The sequence below is a fragment of the Pygocentrus nattereri genome, chromosome 7 (assembly GCF_015220715.1).
Source record: "Pygocentrus nattereri isolate fPygNat1 chromosome 7, fPygNat1.pri, whole genome shotgun sequence".
Classification (NCBI taxonomy): Eukaryota; Metazoa; Chordata; class Actinopteri; order Characiformes; family Serrasalmidae; genus Pygocentrus; species Pygocentrus nattereri.
The window spans coordinates 41964755-41984776 of record NC_051217.1 but is presented as its reverse complement, the minus strand read 5'-3'; the positions used below and the strand labels follow the sequence as shown (position 1 = coordinate 41984776).

The following is a 20022-nucleotide window of genomic DNA, read 5'->3' as shown; positions in this document are numbered from 1 at the left end:
GGTGTCCTTGAGCAAGACACGTAACCCCCAACTGCTCCCTGGGCGCTGCGGATAGGGCTGCCCACAGCTCCGGGCAAGTACTCACTGCCCCCTAGTGTGTGTGTGCTCACTGGTGTGTATGTGGTGTTTCACTGCTCGGATGGGTTAAATGCGGAGGTGAAATTTCCCCGTCGTGCGACTAATAAGGGTCACTTAATCTTAATTTATAATCCAAAACTTAACTTTTGCACCTGAAAAATATTGGATGTCTCCATCAGCTTAGAATTCCCACATCCTTACATCCTTGATGAAAAGCAAGTGTGAAATTATGAATTTATTATTTTGCAGCGTTCATTATTTCATAAACCAACAGGGGAAATAATTGGCCGAACTAATGAGTAATAATCCAAAAATAATGAATAAAATATGACAATATTAAAATGAGGGAACTTCCAATCAGCTGCTTATACAGTGTTAGCAGTTTCTGTGCACTGTGTATTTAGTCTGTCTGTTTTTGTACCTGCGATATTGTCAGAATAGTGTTAGGGTTAGTGATAATAGCATGATAAGAACAGGTAGCAGAGCTTCTCTGCTCGTTCTGCTGCTCGTTTGAGTCATCAGCATTGCGGGGGTTAAATGGGACGCGTCTGAGCTGTGAAAAACTAAACCTCCCCCAGGACTGCTGCCGAGGCACCGTGCTGTGGAGCAGATGTGTGCAGGAAGGAGAGGTGACTGAGGTGACATTTTTAGTGCTCCAGCTTTAATATTGATGGAAACTTAATGAGGGACACAACACAGAACCTGAGCACTCCTGTTTACTCAGCTGTCCGTCAAAGCCTGTCTAACAAGCATGGCCACCTGTCCTTAAGTCCACTGCCACTGTTTACCAAAAAATACTTTTCTGTAGAATTTGGGTTTATCTTTAGTCATTTTACAAAAACGTGTGATCATTTTATAATATTTTCATACTCATTAGACATATTAGTCATTGTTTAAAAAAATAACAGCTATAGACAAAAAATCTAATTAACAGAATTGGGCTGCAGTTTATGGATGTGTTTGTGTTTCCTGCAGTGGGACAGTGAGAACATCTACCTCATTCTGGAGTGGTGCTCTGGTGGGGATTTATCACGCTTTATTCGGAGCAGGCGAATCTTACCCGAGAGAGTGGCCCGCTGCTTCCTACAGCAGATGGGTAAGACTTAAAAATGTGCCTTTATTTAAAATATAGAGTATAACTGCTCTAAATGGAGGGTTCCCACACATCCTGGAAAACCTGGAAATAATATATAGTCTAGCAAGGTAAAAAAATTTTAAAATAAAAGTGTAAAGACAGTTTTTTTTTTTTGATAAGACACATTTTCGCATATTTTTAGTTGCTAAAGCCCAGTTTGACAGTTCATATCTACTGTAGTTTGAAATGTGGACAGATATGTTGCTGCTATGTCAGAAAGCCTTGTAGAGCCAAGCTACAACAAACCCCAGCTTTGTGCAACATTTTAGCAGCAATATTTTAGTCTTTAGTTGAGTTTTTGATCAGATATGATTGAGGATTGGTTGAGGAACGATCAAGGAACAGTTGAGGAACATTTGAGGAATGGCTGAGGAACATTTGAGGAATGGTTGAGGAACAGATGAGGAATGGCTGAGGAACAGTTGAGGATTGCTTGAGGAACTGTTGAGGAACAGCTGAGGATTGCTTGAGGAACAGCTGAGGATTGCTTGAGGAACAGCTGAGGATTGCTTGAGGAACAGTTGAGGATTGGTTAAGGAATAGTTGAGGAACAGTTAAGAATTGGTTAAGGAACGGTTGAGGAACAGTTGAGGATTGGTTAAGGAACGGTTGAGGAACAGTTGAGGATTGCTCACAGTATGTCATATGTTGTCAGAACATAAGTAAGTCTGTTAGAGATTATTTAACACCTCAGCATGATTTGAGGTCGGTATGTGATGAGTTAGGTGGGTGTACATGATGCTCATTGGTGGTTGTAAGTCTCTATTACTTGTTATCTCGATTAGCTCCTTAACTTCCTAACAAATCTAAAGGAACAAATTCCACACACCGTACATGTCTTAGCTTATCAGCTACATTTGGGATGAGAGGATGAACTGTGCAATTTTTTTCCTGTTGTGTTTTTTTTTTTTTTTTTTTTGCTAAACTATTGTTTTACACTCAGTTCACTCAGTTCTTTGCCCTCCATCATCTGACCATATCTTATGGTCATTCTGTAAAACTGTGACATCCCAGCCTTTCTGAAGTCCACCGACCATACAGTTTTAAAGCTGCCTCAAAGACCTCTTGTCCAGCAGATGGCACTGTCCAATGAGTCTTGGGCATTCTGTACAAGGCTTTCTGAAGGCAGAGCATTTTTCTGGGTGATAAACACTTCATACTAACATTTATCAAAGACAAGATACTACTTTCTGGTCCACTCAGTACTACTTTCTCAATGAACAGAAACCCAGATAATCAGTTCTAATCACTGGGATTTGTTTTAGCCTCATTGTTTTAGCCTGTCTTAGTGTACACTGTGTGTCCAGCTTGCGCACTGAAGTTTCTCCATGAGAAGAACATCTCCCATCTGGACCTCAAACCCCAGAACATTCTGCTGAGTGGCACTGTGCTGAAACTAGCAGGTATTTACGGCATTACAGTCTTCAAACTCTGGTAAAAGTGTCATTGTATGGAAATGGATATGGAAATATTGTTACTTTAACAAAAACCTATACAACACAGATTTAAATATCATAAACCACTGGAGAAAGTGATGTTCTGCAGCTCTGTCCATCGTTCTGGACACACTGAAAATCTAGCATATCACAATATGTTATGATATTAGTTTAATTTACACATCGCGGTTCTGTGTCATTAAAAACAGCGATTCCATCTGTTTTTAATTTATTCCTCACCTTCTTGTGTGTAGATTTTGGCTTTGCTCAGTACATGTCTCCGTGGGACGAGAAGAGTGTTCTGAGGGGATCCCCTCTCTACATGGCTCCAGAGATGGTGTGCAGACGACAGTATGACGCCAGGGTGGACCTCTGGTCTGTAGGGGTCATCCTTTATGGTGAGAGAGGCTCGGGCCTGCTTTTTATCGGTTTTCAAACCACACATGCTTAATGCAATAGTTTGGCCAAAAATCAATTTCTTTCCACCCTCATTCAAAATGTAGTCAACTAACCACGACAAGCTCGGTGTGGAAAGTTTGCTTCTTTTGATTTGTTGTACTTGCAGGCTAATGTAGTTTCTCTAATCTCAGATAGACTTGCTTATGTGGTTTATTAGGTACAGTTATGTAATTAATTATGTTCAGTTGCTTGTTGACACAAATAGCTAATCAGCCAATCACGTGGCCGCAACTCAGTACATTTAGGCGTGTAGAGGTGGTCAAGACGACTTGCTGAAGTGCAGGCCGAGCATCAGAACGGGGAAGAAAGGGGATTTAAGGGGCTTTGAACGTGGTGTGAACTTTGTGGTTTGAACTTTGACCAGATATCGGGGGAGGTGGGGGACATTGACTCAGAATGGGCCATGTTCCGCTCCTCCATTGTTGAAGCGGCTGACTGTAGCTGTGGTCGCAAGGTAGTTGGTGCCTGTCGGGGCGGTAATCCTCGAACCCGGTGGTGGACACCCCAGGTGAGAGATGCCGTCAAGCTGAAGAAGGAATCCTACCGGACATGGTTGGCCTGTAGGACACCAGAGGCAGCTGGCAGGTATCGACAGGCCAAGCGATCTGCGGCTTCAGTCGTTGCCAAGGCAAAAACCCGGGTGTGGGAAGAGTTCGGTGAGGCCTTGGAAAGTGACTTTAAGTCGGCTCCGAAAAGATTCTGGCAAACCGTCAGGCGACTCAGAAGGGGAAAGCAGTGTGCCACTAGCACTGTATATAGTGGAGATGGTGTGCTGCTGACTTCGACTGAAGACATCATTGGGCGGTGGAAGGAATACTTTGAGGACCTTCTCAATCCCACCGACACGTTCTCCAGTGAGGAGGCAGAGTCTGGGGACACGGGAATAGGCTTGTCCATTACTGAGGCCGAAGTCGCTAAGGTAGTTAAAAAGCTCCTTGGCGGCAGGGCTGCAGGGGTGGATGAGATCCGTCCCGAGTTCCTCAAGGCTCTGGATGTTGTGGGGCTGTCTTGGCTGACACGCCTTTTCAACATTGCGTGGACATCGGGGGTGGTGCCACTTGATTGGCAGACTGGGGTGGTGGTGCCTCTTTTTAAAAAGGGGGACCGGAGGGTGTGTTCCAACTACAGGGGAATCACACTCCTCAGCCTCCCTGGTAAGGTCTATGCAAGGGTACTGGAGAAGAGAGTCCGGCTTATAGTCGAACCTCGGATCCAGGAGGAGCAGTGCGGGTTCCGCCCTGGTCGTGGAACACTGGACCAACTCTTTACCCTCTCCAGGATTCTCGAGGGTTCATGGGAGTTTGCCCAACCAGTCCACATGTGCTTTGTGGATTTGGAGAAGGCATTCGACTGTGTTCCCCGGGGTATTCTGTGGGAGGTGCTTCGGGAGCACGGGGTACATGGCTCTTTGCTACGAGCCATTCAGGCCCTGTACAAACAAAGCAGGAGCTTGGTTCGCATGGCCGGCAGTAAGTCAGACTTTTTCCCAGTGACAGTTGGACTCCGTCAGGGCTGCCCTTTGTCACCGATTCTATTCATAATTTTTATGGATAGAATTTCTAGGTGCAGTCAGGGGATGGAGGGTGTCCGGTTTGGTGACCTCAGGGTCACATCGCTGCTGTTCGCAGATGATGTGGTCCTATTGGGGACATCAGGCCGTGAACTTCAGCTTTCACTGGATCGGTTTGCAGCCGAGTGTGAAGCGGCCGGGATGAGGATCAGTACCTCCAAATCCGAGGCCATGGTTCTCACGCGGGAAAGGGTGGAGAGCCCTCTCTGGGTCGGGGATGAGCTCTTGCCTCAAGTGGAGGAGTTTAAGTATCTCGGGGTCTTGTTCACGAGTGATGGTACAAGGGAGCGGGAGATTGACAGGCGGATTGGTGCTGGGTCAGCAGTGATGCGGGCTCTTTACCGGTCTGTTGTGGTAAAGAAAGAGCTGAGCCATAAGGCAAGGCTCTCGATTTACTGGTCGATCTATGTTCCCACCCTCACCTATGGTCATGAGCTTTGGGTAATGACCGAAAGAACGAGATCGCGAATACAAGCGGCTGAAATGAGTTTCCTCCGCAGGGTGGCTGGACTCTCCCTTAGAGATAGGGTGAGAAGTTCGGTCATCCGAGAGGGACTCGGAGTAGAGCCGCTGCTTCTTCACGTCGAGAGGAGCCAGTTGAGGTGGTTCGGGCATCTTGTTAGGATGCCTCCTGGACGCCTCCCTTGGGAGGTGTCACAGGCAAGTCCACCGGGGAGGAGACCCCGGGGAAGACCCAGGACACGCTGGCGTGACTATATCGCCCAGCTGGCCTGGGAGCGCCTCGGAATCCCTCCCAGGGAGCTAGTGGAAGTGGCTGGGGAAAGGGAGGTCTGGGCTTCATTGCTCAGGATGCTGCCCCCGCGACCCGAACCCCGGAGAAGCGGAAGATGATGGATGGATGGATGGATGGATGGATGAACGTGGTGTGGTTGTTGGTGCCAGACGGGCTGGTCTGAGTATTTCAGAAACTGCTGATCTACTGGGATTTTCACGCACAACCATCTCTAGGGTTTACAGAGAACGTTCCGAAAAAGAGGAAATATCCAGTGAGCGGTCAGTTGTGTGGACGAAAATGCCTTGTTGATGTGAGAGGTCAGAGGAGAATGGGCAGACTGGTTCCAGATGATAGAAAGTCAACAGGAACTCAAATAACCAACCAGAATCTCTGAGGAATGTTTCCAACACCTTGTTGAAAGTCTGCCATGAAGAATGAAGGCAGTTCTGAAGGCAAAAGGGGGTCCAACCTTTTACTAGCAAGGTGTACCTAATAAAGTGGCCAGTGAGTGTATAAGGAAATTTGGTCACAGATTATTTGGATGGTCCCCTGTAGATGATCTACATATACTTAAATCATTAACAAACTTTCTAGTGACACTCAGTTTGGTTAGGTTTAGGGTAGGTTTAGGGTTAAGGGATAGATTTAATACAACCTTCCACACTCGACTTCAAGTTCAGTTGCATGTAGTAGATATTTAGTTGAACGTTAAAGATATACTGAGCATCTACAGTGGACCATTCAAATAAGGTGTTACCAGAAATGTTGGTATGCTATTGTAAATAAAGCCCCAGCTGAATTAGGAATCTCATGTCTTTATGGATCTTTTTTTTCATGTATATCATGAAAAATAGGTCAGAGTGTTTGCAGTAAAGTAAATATGCAGACTGATTCTGTCTTGTGTGTGTTGCACCTCAGAGACTTTATTTGGCCGAGCGCCGTTCGCGTCCCGCTCCTACGCTGAACTGGAGGAGAAAATCCGCAGTGATAAACCTATTGAGGTAACATCAACCCATGTGGCACTAGGAATTCTTTGCATTCTTTACAGCTTCTTCACAATAAGCTTCATGAAATACTTTGATTTGCTGATATAGAGCTAGTGCCGGTGCTGGAGTACCCTAGTACTCTTTTAATATGGTTGCCCCAGGATTGAAAGGAATAGTTTGGTGAAAAAATACTACTATACACAGATCAGGCATCATGACCACCTCCTTGTCCATTTTATCAGCTCCACTTACTCTATAGGTGCACTTTCTAGGTCTACAATTCCAGACTGTAGTCCATCTGTTTCTCTGCATACTTTGTTAGCCCCCTTTTACCCTGTTCTTCAGACACAGCAGTGCTGCTGGAGTTTTAAAACACCTCAGTGTCACTGCTGGACAGAGAATAGTCCACCCACCAAAAATATTCAGTCAACAGCGTCTTCTGGGCAGCATCCTGTGACCACTGAAGAAGGATGACCAGCAACTGTGTAGCAGCAGATGAGCTGTCGTCTCTGACTTTTCATCTACAAGGTGGACTGACAAGGTAGGAGTGTCTAATGGAGTGGACAGTGAGTTAACACTGAAAACTCCAGCAACACTGCTGTGTCTGATCCACTCGTACCAGCACAACACACACTAACACACCACGTCAGTGTTACTGCAGTGCTGGGAATGATCCACCACCCAAATAGTACATGCTCTGTGGGGGTCCTGACCACTGAAGAACAGGGTAAAAGGGGGCTAACCAAGTATCAGAGAATCAGATGGACTACAGTCTGTAACTGTAGAACTACAAACTACTACATACATTCATTGAACACTATAGGAGTCACAGTATTAGTTGTAGTACCACATTTAAAAATTCAAAAACTTTAAATGCAGTGATTATTACTCAACATTTTACACTGCTGCACAAAAAATCCGTTTAGCAGGACTGACTGTGTTCCCCTTGTAATGAAACATGCAGTTGGTCAGTGGCCTTTAAGTACTGACAGTATTGACGATATGCTTTGAAATACGTGTTGGGTATCACGATAATAACATTTCCTATTTCTACCTGTTACTTCTGTCCGTTTTTTTGGTGACAGTGTGCTATATAGCGTCAGACCACCACACAAATAAGTCAGTTAAAGCTTAATTAGCTTGGAGTTTGAAATAAATGGGTGACGATTTAGGCCAGCAGTCTGGCTAATTGGTGTACATAAGCTTCCATCACTTGTTAGCTAAATTAGCCTCACATCTCCAAGAAGCAGTCTTCAGACTCCACTCATGTCCTGGCTGTTTGGAAACCATTTTATTTGTTGATAAACCACCACTTTAATCAGTGCCAAAGACTTTGGTGTGACCTTTTGGGTTCTAGCTGAGTTAGTGTCACCCCAAGGTGGCGCACTTGTTGCAGCCATACAGCAAAAAGCATCTGAATGTTGAAATAACTTCAGCTGACTCTTGATTGTGATTAAGGGTGAGAGAGAGTACTAGCCACTGAACTCCAAGTGCTTGATGTTTAGCTGCCGGCCGGTGCCAGAGTGTCCAGAGACTGCAGGGATTTGCTGCTCAGGCTGCTGGACAGAGACCCAGGCTCGCGCATTTCATTTGATGAGTTTTTCCTGCACCCGTTCGTGGATCTGGAGCACATGCCCAGCGCAGAGAGCCTGGGCAAGGCGGTGAGTGCATCTCCTCCACCAACATATTGTCTTGTTTGTTGGGAGTCATTCTAATGATCTGAGGGGTTTGATTGCAGCGTGTGGTCTGCTGCCCATGTGTGAAACAGCTGTTGGGACTCTAGCAGAGGCTTGACAAACCCTGGCTGAGAGGATAATGGTGTTTTAGACTGCATGTTTGTCTTGTTTGCTTATGCATTTACATTTCAGCCTAAATACAAGGCCTGTAATTACATCCATACACAGCTATGTGAATACTGGTTGTATCTGTGGTCAAACTGGCTAAATACCCTCTCTCTCTCTCTCTCTCTCTCTTCCCCCCCTCCTTTACACTTTCTCTCTCTCCCCCAGAAGGAGCTGGTTCTGCGGGCAGTGCAGAAGGATCAGGAGGGTGAACAGGCTGCTGCTCTCTCGCTCTACTGTAGTGCACTGGAGCACTTTGTGCCTGCCATCCACTGTAAGAGCCACAGACTTACAAGCTGCGCATCTGTGATGAATGTTGTGTAAAGTACTATTAAAAACTGCCCACCTAGGCACCCGGGTGGGCGACATAATTATATGATTTTATTATCAAGACGAAAGCTGCATGATTCATTAAAAACAAATATAGCTGTGCTGTTATATACCCCCACCTAGACAGAGTCATTGGCAACTGTGAATATTCATTATAGTGAGATGCATCTCCTCTCCTTGGATCACCACCTTACCGTGGTGGAGAGGTTTGCGTGGCTACATGATTCTAGGAGCTATGTTGTCAGGGGCGAAAGCTCCTGGTAGGGTCTTCCAAGGCAAACAGTTCCTAGGTGATGGGGCAGACAAAGGATGATCCAAAAACCCTATATGACGGAAACCATCAGGACCCAGTTTCCCTCGCCCAGATTAGGGTTACCGGGGCCTCATCCTGGATCCAGGCCTGGGGAAGGGGCTCCTCGGCGAGCGCCTGGTAGCCGGGGCTTTGCCCATCGGTCCCAGCCGGGCTCAGCTTGAATGAACTACGTGGGACCACTCTCCCATGGACCCAACACCTGTGGGAGGGGTGCTTATGGGGGTCCGGTGCAATGTGGACTGGGTGGCAGCTGAAGGCGGGGCCTTGGCGTTCCGATCCTCGGCTACTGAAACTGGCTCTCAGAACGTGGAACGTGACCTCTCTGGCAGGGAAAGAGCCTGAGATAGTGTAGACTCTTTCGAGAGGGGTTGGACTTTATTCCATTCTGAAGTTGTCCAGGGTGAGAGGCATCAGGCAGGAGTGGGCTTACTCATAGCTCCCTGGCTCAGCGCCTGTATGTTGAGGTTTTCTCCAGTGGGCGAGAGGGTTGTTTCCCTGCACCTTCGGGTCAGGGAATGGGCTCTGACTGTTGTCTGTGCTTATGCACCGAATGGCAGTTTGGAGTACACTGCCTTATTGGAGACCCTGGAGGGGGTAGTGGAAAGTGCCCCCTGTGGGGACTCCATTGTCTTGTTGAGTGACTTTAATGCTCATGTGGGCAATGACAGTGAGAAGGGCGTGATTGGGAGGAACAGCCTCTCCGATCTGAACCCGAGTGGTGTTTTGTTATTGGAGTTCTGTGCTCGCCACAGTCTGTCCATAACAAACACCATGTTCGAACACAAAGGTGTGCACATGGCATCAGGACACCTTAGGCCGCAGTTCGTTGATCGACTTCGTAGATTTGTCATCAGATTTGCGACCATGTGTTTTGGACACCCAGGTGAAGAGAGGAGCGGAACCTAGTGGTGAGTTGGATGAGATGGCGGGTGAAAATACTGGACAGACCTGGCAGGCCCAAATGTGTTGTGAGGGTTTGTTGGGAACGTCTGGCAGAGGAACCTACCAGAAAGATCTTCAAATTCCACATCCAACAAAGCTTTGACCGCATACCGTGGGAGGCCAGTGACATAGAGTCCGAGTGGGTCCTGTTCCATACCTCCGTTGTCGATGCAGTGGATCGGAGCTGTGGCCACAAGGTTGTAGGTGTCTGTCGTGGCAGCAGTCCCTGAACCCGTTGGTGGACACCTCAGGTAAAGGAAGCTGTCAAGCTGAAGAAAGTCCTATCGGGCCTGGTTGGCTTGTGGGACTCTAGAGGTAAGGTTGCTGAAGGGCGAAGCTGGTCGCGGCTTCAGTGGTTGCTGAAGCAAAAACTTGGGTGTGGGAGGAGTTTGGTGAGGCCATGGAGAAAGACTCTCGACAGGCACCGAGAAGGTTCTGGCAAACCGTCAGGTACCTCAGGAGAGGAAAGTGGTTCCCGACTTAACACTGTATACAGTGGGGCTGAGAGCTGCTGACTTTGACAGGGGACGTCATTAGACGGTTTAAGGAATACTTCAAGGATCTTCTCAATCCCACCAACGATCCTTCCCTAGAGGAGGCAGAGCTTGGAGATCTGAGTGAGGGTCCGTCCATCACTCAGGCTGAGGTAGCCAAGGTGGTTGGAAAACTCCTTGGTGGCAGAGCACCGGGGGTGGATGAGATCCGCCCGGAATTCCTGAGGGCTCTGGATGTTGTAGGGCTGTCTTGGCTGACATGCGTTTGGACATCTGGGGCGGTCCCCCTGGATTGGCAGACTGGGGTGGTGGTCCCTCTTTTTAAGAAAGGGGACCGGAGGGTGTGGTCCAACTATCGGGGGATCACACTTCTCAGCCTACCTGGTAAGGTCTATGCAGGGGTACTGGAGAAGAGAGTCCGACCGATAGTGGAATCTCAGCTACAAGAGGAACAATATGGGTTTCACCCTGGTCGTGGAAAACTGGACCAGCTTTTTATCCTCACCAGGGTCCTGGAGGGTGCGTGGGAGTTCGCCCAAGCAGTCCACATGTGTTTTGTGGATTTAGAGAAGGCATTCGACCGCGTCCCTCAGGGGATCCTGTGGGGAGTGCTCTGGGAGTACAGGGTGAGGGGCTCGTTGTTACAGGTCATTCAGTCCCCATACAAATGGAGCAGGAGCTTGGTTCGTATAGCCGACAGTAAGTCAATTTGGTTTCCAGTTAGGGTTGGACTCCGCCAAGGCTGTCCGTTGTCACCGATTCTGTTCATAACTTTTATGGACAGAATTTCTCGGAACAGCCAAGTGGCAGAGGGTGTCTGGGATTTCACGTCTGCTTTTTGCGGATGATGTGGTCCTGTTGGCATCATCAGGCCAGGACCACCAGCTTTCTCTGGACCAGTTTGCAGCAGAGTGTGAAGCGGCTGGGATGAAAATCAGCACCTCTAAATCTGAGACCATGGACCTCAGTCGGAAAAGGGTGGAATGCTCTGTCCAGGTTGGGAGTAAATTCTTGCCCCAAGTGGAGGAGTTTAAATATCTCAGGATTTTGTTCACGAGTGAAGGAAGGATGGAGCGAGATGACGATGGAAGGATGGATGGATGGATGGATGGAGATGCATCTACCTGTAGCTTTGGAGAACCAGAAGAAGTTCTAGATCTGCAGTTTGAGGGCATGTTGGCTGCAGAGCTGCACTCATTAACATATAGTATTATAGCTATATGCTATGCAATAGCATAACTGGATTTTTTTTCTTTCAGGAAAATTTTTTTATAAATATATAATCAGTACATGTTACCTGTGAATACACCAAGTTTTACATTGTCCACACATTTATTTGCAAGAAGAGCAACTGCTATTGATTGATTAGGACGTTATTTATAGTCTGACTGAAAATAAATATGAAATTCGCCCAAAGAAAAATTAGCATGTTCTATATACATGTTATATATATATGTGTATATATATATATATATATATATATATATATATATATATATATATATATATACACATATACACATATACATGTATCATAGTTCCTTAAACCAAGACACATATTCAAAAGTTTGGGCAGCCTTGGTCAAATTGAATGTTTTTTTTTTGATTTTCTAAGTCAGGGGTCGGCAACCCAAATGTTAAGAAGAGCTATTTTGTCCCTTCCACAAAAATCAAACCACCATGGGAGCCACGACATTTTATGTCCATTTTATTAAGGTAACATTTTAACATCTTGGCTTAAAAAATATGCCATAATATGTGCTAGATAATGCCCTATTATAGCTTAAAATATAAATAAAAATGCAGAATTACTTTGCTTGGATTTAAATTTTTAACTCAGTTATAGCTGCTTTTCTCGCATCTCCGGCAGGAAACTTTTCCTCAAAAGTGGAAGTTTCTTGTAAAAATGTCTCCCAGCGTTCGATTTTTATGAGGCTCGTCATTCGGTGGCTTCTTGTTTGAATTTTCCCTGTTCCACCTGAAATGGTGTCTGAGGCGCCAGAATGCGACTGCTAGACCATTTAAGGTAGAAAAGGGCCAATTCAAACAAGAAGCTGGTGAATGAGAACTTTCAGGGTTAAAGGGTGAATTAGCAGTTATGCACTACATTGTAAAACTGTTAGATTAGTAGAGCTTTATTTTACTGCAAAGGAGGATTCTTTTATTTTTACTGATTCTGTTGTGTAGCCACAACAGGGCAGTAAAAGAGATGTGGATTCGGAGCCACATGTTGCCGACCCCTGTTCTAAGTGAAAATAAGCTCTGACAAGCTATAAGATATAACACAGCCTCTACAGAGAACACGCATCTGTACAATTTAATGCCCATTTACTGTTTATTTGCTGTATTTAGTGTATTTGTTAAAATAAAACATATAAATTGAGTAACTTGGACAGGTCACATTTCATATTGTAATTTTTCCCCCTAATACAGCAGCTAATTAGAAACCATATAAGCAAGGAAAACACTATGCAGTGAAGTGCTGCAGTCTTACGGTTGTAGAGCTGGCCACCCTGACATTTCAAAAATCCAGAAAATGTGCAGTCTTAATCAGGTCCTGGGCACAGTTCCAAAAAGCAGTCTGCGTACTATAAAGAGCTCCCTGAATATGATGCAATGCTGGTAAAGTTTTAACCTCTTGATCTTCATTAGACTTAATCATTAGTTGATTTATTGCATTGTGTTGGCTCATTTTAGTGTGTATACAGTGTTTCTTTTCTGCACTGTTGATACAGTTTCATTATTTTATCGTCTGAATCGGTTTGGATCAAGCTGTAGTAAAACATCTGATTGATTTTCATGTTGTTTGGGTGAATCAGTGCCGTTATGCTGGCTGATCAGTTCCATTTAATAGACCACGATTCATCTTTCTTTCCTCAGATGAGACAGACAGGCAGAGAAAGGAGGCTCTCAGACAAAAGGTGAGTAAAATACACATATGACAGGCTGTCTTGCTAAAATAACTTCAACTCTGCTGTTGTTTATCACAGTGGTGTAACAGTGGTGTTAGTGGTGTGAAAGTTAATGTGTTAAAAATGCAATAAATAATTTACACTCTTGCGCCAAAAACACTCAAGTTGAATGAAAATCCTGCAAATAGAAATTGTGAATAAACTTTTTTCAGATTAAAATGTTGGTCTAATATTTATGCATTTCTTAGTTATTGGTTGATTATTATCATCTCTACTGTGAGCACATTTTTGTAGTTTGACCCCTCTAAGCAGCTGTGGTTCCAGCCTGAAGCCAAGCTGTTCACATACTGCTACTGTGACTTCGAGACTGTAGTAGAGTTTTTAAACGTTCTGTTGATGGCTTCTTTGATAACAGTTATTTCCAGTAAAGGTATGCATGGGCGTGGTTATTAATGCCCACACCAGTCATGCCTGCCTGTGCCCGCAATACTTAGTGTTGATCAAAGTGTTGCAACATTTTTCTGTTCATCCACCCGATTCACCCACAAGTGCCACTCCCCACCACTTTTTGGCCAATGCCTGCCTTGGCGGTAATCTGCTCCACTGGTGTAGAACATGTCCATGTAACCCTCGGGACGTGGTGGACCAACCTCCAAACCCATCATACCTCCATGCACCAACCCGCGAAAATAAATGTTTCAGTGTTGAAAAATATAGTAAATATTTTGTGTAAACAAAACCACTTAATGAGCAACATGTCACGTATCGTCACCCAGCCAGCCTTAATAGCCCCACGCACCTGTTGGCTGTTAACTGCAATGACCGTGGTGCCTCAAAATGAATTGCAAATTATTGGGATTATTCATGTGGGAGCGTGCAGACGCTGCTGCTCTCACTGGGCATCGGTGGAAACCGGAAACCGTGTTCACTCTGTTAAAACTGCATGAAAGTTAATATAGTCATATAGTGAATAGTTAAACTTGTGACTACAGCACTTGATGGCTGACTGAGCATTTGAAACCTCTCACAGGTCAACCAGTATGTATCTCGAGCTGAAGAACTCAAAGCTCTGGTGGCTTCAGACAACAAAATCAGCTTCGAGAAAGCAAAGTCGTCCAGGGATGTATTAAGAGGTAAACAGCATTTCTAAAGCACACAGGATAGACTTTGTAAACGATTTCCTGCTGTTGTATCTGGATCTCGGACGTAAATGCTTTTATTCTTGACCTTGCTCGTCATAGGCTGTAATAGCTCCCACACTCTTTGTGGGGCTCTAGATGAACCGACCGAGAATCTCTGTCGCACTGTTTCTGTCTGTTTTCCTCCTGTTTAGAAATGTCCAGGGACCAGCCGCGACTGCTCGCTGCACTGGAAGTAGCTGCTGCTGCTGTAGCCAAGGTGACTGCCATTAGCGCTCTGCTAATAATGGCTGTTGTAAGTGGAACGCTGTTGTAATGAACTGTGTCCTACAGGAAGAGTGTGGGCTGGAGGATTACGAAACATTGGATCTGTATCAGCAGAGTCTGGGCGAGCTGCTGCTGGCTTTGGCTGGTAAGAGAGCCTCTCTTTGTATACATACAGAGAACCACCCTGGAACAAGCCACGGAACCAGACTTACTTGGGATAGCTTGGCAAAAACTCAAATTTACTCAACTTTCCGCTTACCCTGAATCAGCCAGTCAGCCGGTTTAAAATTCGCTTCGAGGCTGATGTAAATAAAGGCCACATATCATGGAAAAACAGTTGTTTGGAATAAGAGCCTATCCATTTAGCAGTTCAACCCGTTTACATTCACAGCGAAGATATAATGAGTGTTTCTGCTGGGAATGCTTTAGAACGAGCAGCCGATCAGAACAGAGATGCCCGTTTTTAAAGCACAGTAACAACACGGCCTGTTAATGTAACAGTGATTATAAATGAAATGCTATGAGTGGACATCAGGGGTTATACACCTATAAACGTAAATGCTTATGTACTAAAAGTACGAACAACATTCAGGCTCCTGAGATACAGATGGTGGGACTCAGGCTTGCAGTTTGCATGCTAATTGGTGGGATATACACATCCATTACTTGTTAGCTTTGTTAGCTTTGCAGTTCCAGAGCACTACTCAAGAAACAAATTTCAGACACCAAACATGTCTCCACTGACTACTATTAGGACCAACTACTGCATGAGATCATCAGCCAGAGGCCACGCTAATAACAGCCTAGCTTCAGACAGAGAGACAGCGACGCTGGCTCCCAATCACCCCTAAGAGTCTTCCATTCAGTCCACTCATTCAAATCCGTAAGGAGATAATTAGGAAAAATGTGCTCTTACCCTAAATATAGAGAGGGAGGGAAGAATGGAAAGGGAGTGAGAGAATGAAAGAGGTTACAGAGGTAGGGAGAGAGCAAATTAAGCTGACAGGTAGAGAAAACATGCAGAGGCGAGAGTGGGAGAGAGGAAGATAGACTGAGAGGAAGTTAAAAACAACAAAGAGTTTGAAAAAAAAAAGTTTGGAGACTTAGCTTATAAAAAAAGTTAATACTGTAAATGACGTACATCTGGGCAGTGGTGAAGTACTGGCAATGAGATGACATGTTAACCTTAAAACCTCAGTCTTATTATTTAAAAGGTGGATTCATGTAAATTGGTTTGTTCTTGTGATGTCACAGAGACAATGAAGTTAAAACAGGCAGCATAGTTTGTATAAATGGACTTGAACAATGTTTATTAATATAAACTCCTTAATTATGAATACATTTAAATAAAAAACCTTAATTAAAATGCTGTCCACAATACAAGTGCTTTAATGTACTGAAGCCTGAACTTGATGGGCTATATGGCAAAAGCCTATCCCAGTAGGGTAACGCTTTATTTGGAGTGGTCCTTTTAGATGATTAATAAACTCTTAACAGATTCTCAGTAAAACATCAACTATATGTCAGTGAAGTTGCAGTAGTGAAGCATCTGAAAACGTAAAATATCTTGTAGATGTTCTGTTGACACATTATTTACATTAAGTGGTGTTTTGTGTGGTTAATATTTCACTTCCATTACAAAAAAACCTAATCTTACCCAACCTTAACCCAAAACCTAATCCTAGCCCTCACCCTGGCCCTAATCCTAACCCTAACCTTAACCTCAACCCAAAACCTAATCTTAACCCTGGCCCTAGTCCTAACCTTAACCTCAACCAAAAGCCTAACCCTAACCCTCACCCTGGCCTTAATCCTAACCTTAACCTCAACCAAAAGCCTAATCCTAACCCTCACCCTGGCCCTAATCCTAACCTTAACCTCAACCAAAAGCCTAAGCCTAACCCTCACCCTGGCCCTAATCCTAACCTTAACCTCAACTAAAAGCCTAATCCTAACCCTCACCCTGGCCCTAATCCTAACCTTAACCTCAACCAAAAGCCTAATCCTAACCCTAACCTCAACGTCAACCCAAAACTTAATCCTGACCCTCACCCTGGCCCTAATTATAATAAAGTGTATAAGTGAATAGTGTCACCCACACTAAGTCAAGGCTTTATCATAAAACAGTCCACAATATGTAGTTTGATTAGTTGGAACAGATGAAAAATTAAAAACTTAATTCTACAACTATAAATCTAAAATAAATAAATAATTTAAAACTATAAATCAATGACACTCATTATGTGTTTCACATAAAATCTTTTGCATAAAATTCTGTGAAAGAGCCCTGATTGTGATCTCTGTGTAATGAATGCTGGAGCATTCTTTAATATTGATCATATTTTCGACTGAATAAGCTGAAGGGTTAGGACGTCACTTCTGTTAACCTCTTATTCTTCAGGGTATATTTTGGTTTGCCCGCATGACCAAATCATAAGGCAAATTATTCTGTAACTGCATGAAATAAATGCATTTGTTTATTTGTTTGTTTATTTGTTTGTTTGTTTGTAAAATCTCCCCTCAGATTAATAGAATGTGTTTTATGATCTACACGTATCACTATATACTTACAATTTACTACTGAAAGCCAAAAATCTCGGACGCTCTTTGTGTTATTTTATAAAAATAAGCAGATCACTGAAGAGACGCCGTCTGTTTATAGTTTAGAGCCCAGATTTGGGGAAAAACGGCTCGACTTTCAGTAGAAAAACAAACTGAGTTCAGCTTCTTTTATTATAAGGGTTTAAAATGACGTCACCGTCTATTAGACTGGAGAGAAGAGCTACAGCCTAATACGACGCCCAGCTTCTGAATGGAGCTTATGAAATATGAAAGTTATGAAGAACATGATGAAGCGCATTTGGACCCAATGATGTTCCAAGGAGCCCATATCATAAAAAAAAAAAGCATTTTTTTGAAATAGGAGTTTGATGTAATGTGTAAAGATGGTTAAAGTATAAACACGTCTGTTTGTTTTTAAGCCGTCACAGTGCCATATATGGAAACTATATTCCATATATTCTGTGATGTCACAAAAGCCCCTTTACATACATCTGCCCATTCAGCCCAAAACAGTTTGGCCCCGCCCATTTACAGGAAAAGTTTCAGTGATTTTTGATTGAGGTCACAAAACGGCAGCCAATCGGAACAGAGATCAGTTGCATATATCAGCCTGAAAGACACCGTAATGAAAACAGCCTGTGTAAGGAATAAAGTGAGGTTGGAAAAATTAATCACGACTGTTTGGGCTGCATAAAACCACACAAACATCAGGGACAAATGCAGGCTAAAAAAAAAAAAAAAAGCTTGCAGATCTGTTTCCTTACTCAATTGAAAAGCCTCAAAAGAAGGCAAACATTTGATGTGCAGTTTATGTACAGGAGAGAAAGAAGTGGAAGGGGAGTGAGGTAGAACGACTCGGGATGAGAGAGAGAGAGAGAGAGAGAGAGAGAGAGAAAGTTGGAAGCCAGATGTGCGGTGTGAGTGGTTTGGAGAGAGGGAGGCTGTGCCAGGGCCGTGTGTGTGGTACCGCTCCGCTGCCATCTGGATCCCATTCAGCGCCGCTCTCCTCCTCTCTCACTGTTATTAAATACTGGAAACAAATGAAAACTGTTATCTCTCAAAGCACCCGGCACTCGAGCCAGCGGCCCTGGGGATAAAGGGGCTGGGGAGGGCTCGAGACCACCCAATCCATAGTGTGAGCACATGAGGAACACTTCAGCCAAAAAATGCTGCTAATAATGAACGGCAGTTGGCAGGGGTGGGCTCGCACTGTGATTCGTAAATGCGATCTTACTGTTGTTCGGGGGGGGTGGGGAAGGGAGGGGGTGGCAGTTCGGTGAAAAATCGAGAGTATGCCATGAAGCTAAAAACAGTAGTCTTGAAGCCTGAATTTTCTCAGTACTTTTGTCCATGTTTATAGATAACAGTGTGTCATTCAGTGTCAGAAACCACATAAACAAGTCTGTTAGAGATTTACTAAACAGCTCAACTCATGTAGGATGATTTAGACACGCGGTAAAGCCCAGTCGTACGTTGGGCGCCCCTGGCCAAATGATGTTTTGTTGAAGTGAAAACAAGTTAACACATCCTCTACAAAGAGAATATACTTCTCTTGTTGGTTTTATTTGGCTTTATTTGGTAAATTTAACACATACTGGGGGAAAAATAAACATAAGATGTGGCCTGTACAAGAAATTGTACACTAAAAGGTGAAGAAAAATGCTATTTTATTTCCTGGAGAGGTTGCGTTAACTTATTTTCACTTATAAAGTCAACAAGGTGTGTAATTAAACCAATAATTTACATACGTCTAAATATCAGATTAAGCCATTAATAACGGCTGATGTTGACAACCCACACTTTTATCGGTATTAGCTGAAATATTGCCAATAATTACTAACTTTTTGATGTGAAAAAGTAGGAATCTCCCAACTGTAGGGTAGAACCTTAGACAAGTTGTACCACTGGGGAGTCAAATATGGTCAACCGCTGTCTAAATATATGACAGCAATACAGATCAAAGGTAAAATGTATCCGGATCTTAGTGTAACATACAGTACTGTGGGAAAGTTTTAGGCATCTAAGCAAATTTTTAAAGAGTTGAACTCAGCAGTGAGTTTATCACAATATACATTAGAATAAAGTCGTATTCATAATTCAAATAAACAGAAAAACTATAAAAAGTAACGAGAATTTCTCGGGTCCATATTTTTCCTGGACACCTTCACAGCCGCCACAGAGACTCGTTAATATCATCAATGACATCATGAGCTCAATTTACTGAGCAAAGATTGGTCGAACCAGGAGCTGCTTTTTAACTACATGTAATACTGGGCTTCCTCGAGGAGCGGCTTGGAAATGGGTAAACAAACAAACATCCAGAAAATCACTATTTATATATGTGTTTTGTGTGTGTACATATATATATATATATATATATATATATATATATATATATATATATATATATATATATATATATATATATATATATATATATATGCGCTCCAGCCCCCACCCCCGCGACCCTGACAGAGAAACAGCTATATATATATTAAATATAAAATTATTATTCATTAATATTCTATACATTTTGTTTATTCAAATATTAAGACTTTTCTCAGCAAATAAACACAAACTACACAAATAGATTTTTGAAGTGTGTCTTAGGCGCCTAAGACTTTCGCACAGTACTGTATCTTAATACAGAAAAAAGTTCTAAAAAGAACTGATGAAAAATACCAAAAGAAATTTTTTGTTTTTTTTTAAACGACAGAAACCAAAATTGCAAAAATTAGGATCTTTCAGTAAAGCACTGTTTAACTCCATTAGAGCAAGCAAACAAAGTTTGTTCATGAAGCTCTTTTTACAACAGGTGCTGT

The 20022-nt window shown here is 43.7% G+C and overlaps 1 protein-coding gene across 4 annotated transcripts in view; it reads left to right on the top strand.

Moving 5' to 3' along the window:
• Nucleotides 1-20022, top strand: part of ulk3 (unc-51 like kinase 3) — a 34134-nt gene that overhangs the window by 3399 nt on the left and 10713 nt on the right. For 3 of the 4 annotated variants that reach the window (XM_017686242.2, XM_017686240.2, XM_017686241.2), the window contains 10 exons: nt 1054-1174; nt 2521-2616; nt 2904-3047; nt 6333-6415; nt 7906-8061; nt 8410-8515; nt 13201-13241; nt 14263-14365; nt 14566-14630; nt 14705-14783. In XM_017686242.2, coding sequence (XP_017541731.1) covers nt 1054-1174; nt 2521-2616; nt 2904-3047; nt 6333-6415; nt 7906-8061; nt 8410-8515; nt 13201-13241; nt 14263-14365; nt 14566-14630; nt 14705-14783 — 994 coding nt within the window. The remainder of the gene's footprint in view (nt 1-1053; nt 1175-2520; nt 2617-2903; nt 3048-6332; nt 6416-7905; nt 8062-8409; nt 8516-13200; nt 13242-14262; nt 14366-14565; nt 14631-14704; nt 14784-20022) is intronic. The other variant, XM_037539773.1, reaches the window with a different exon arrangement.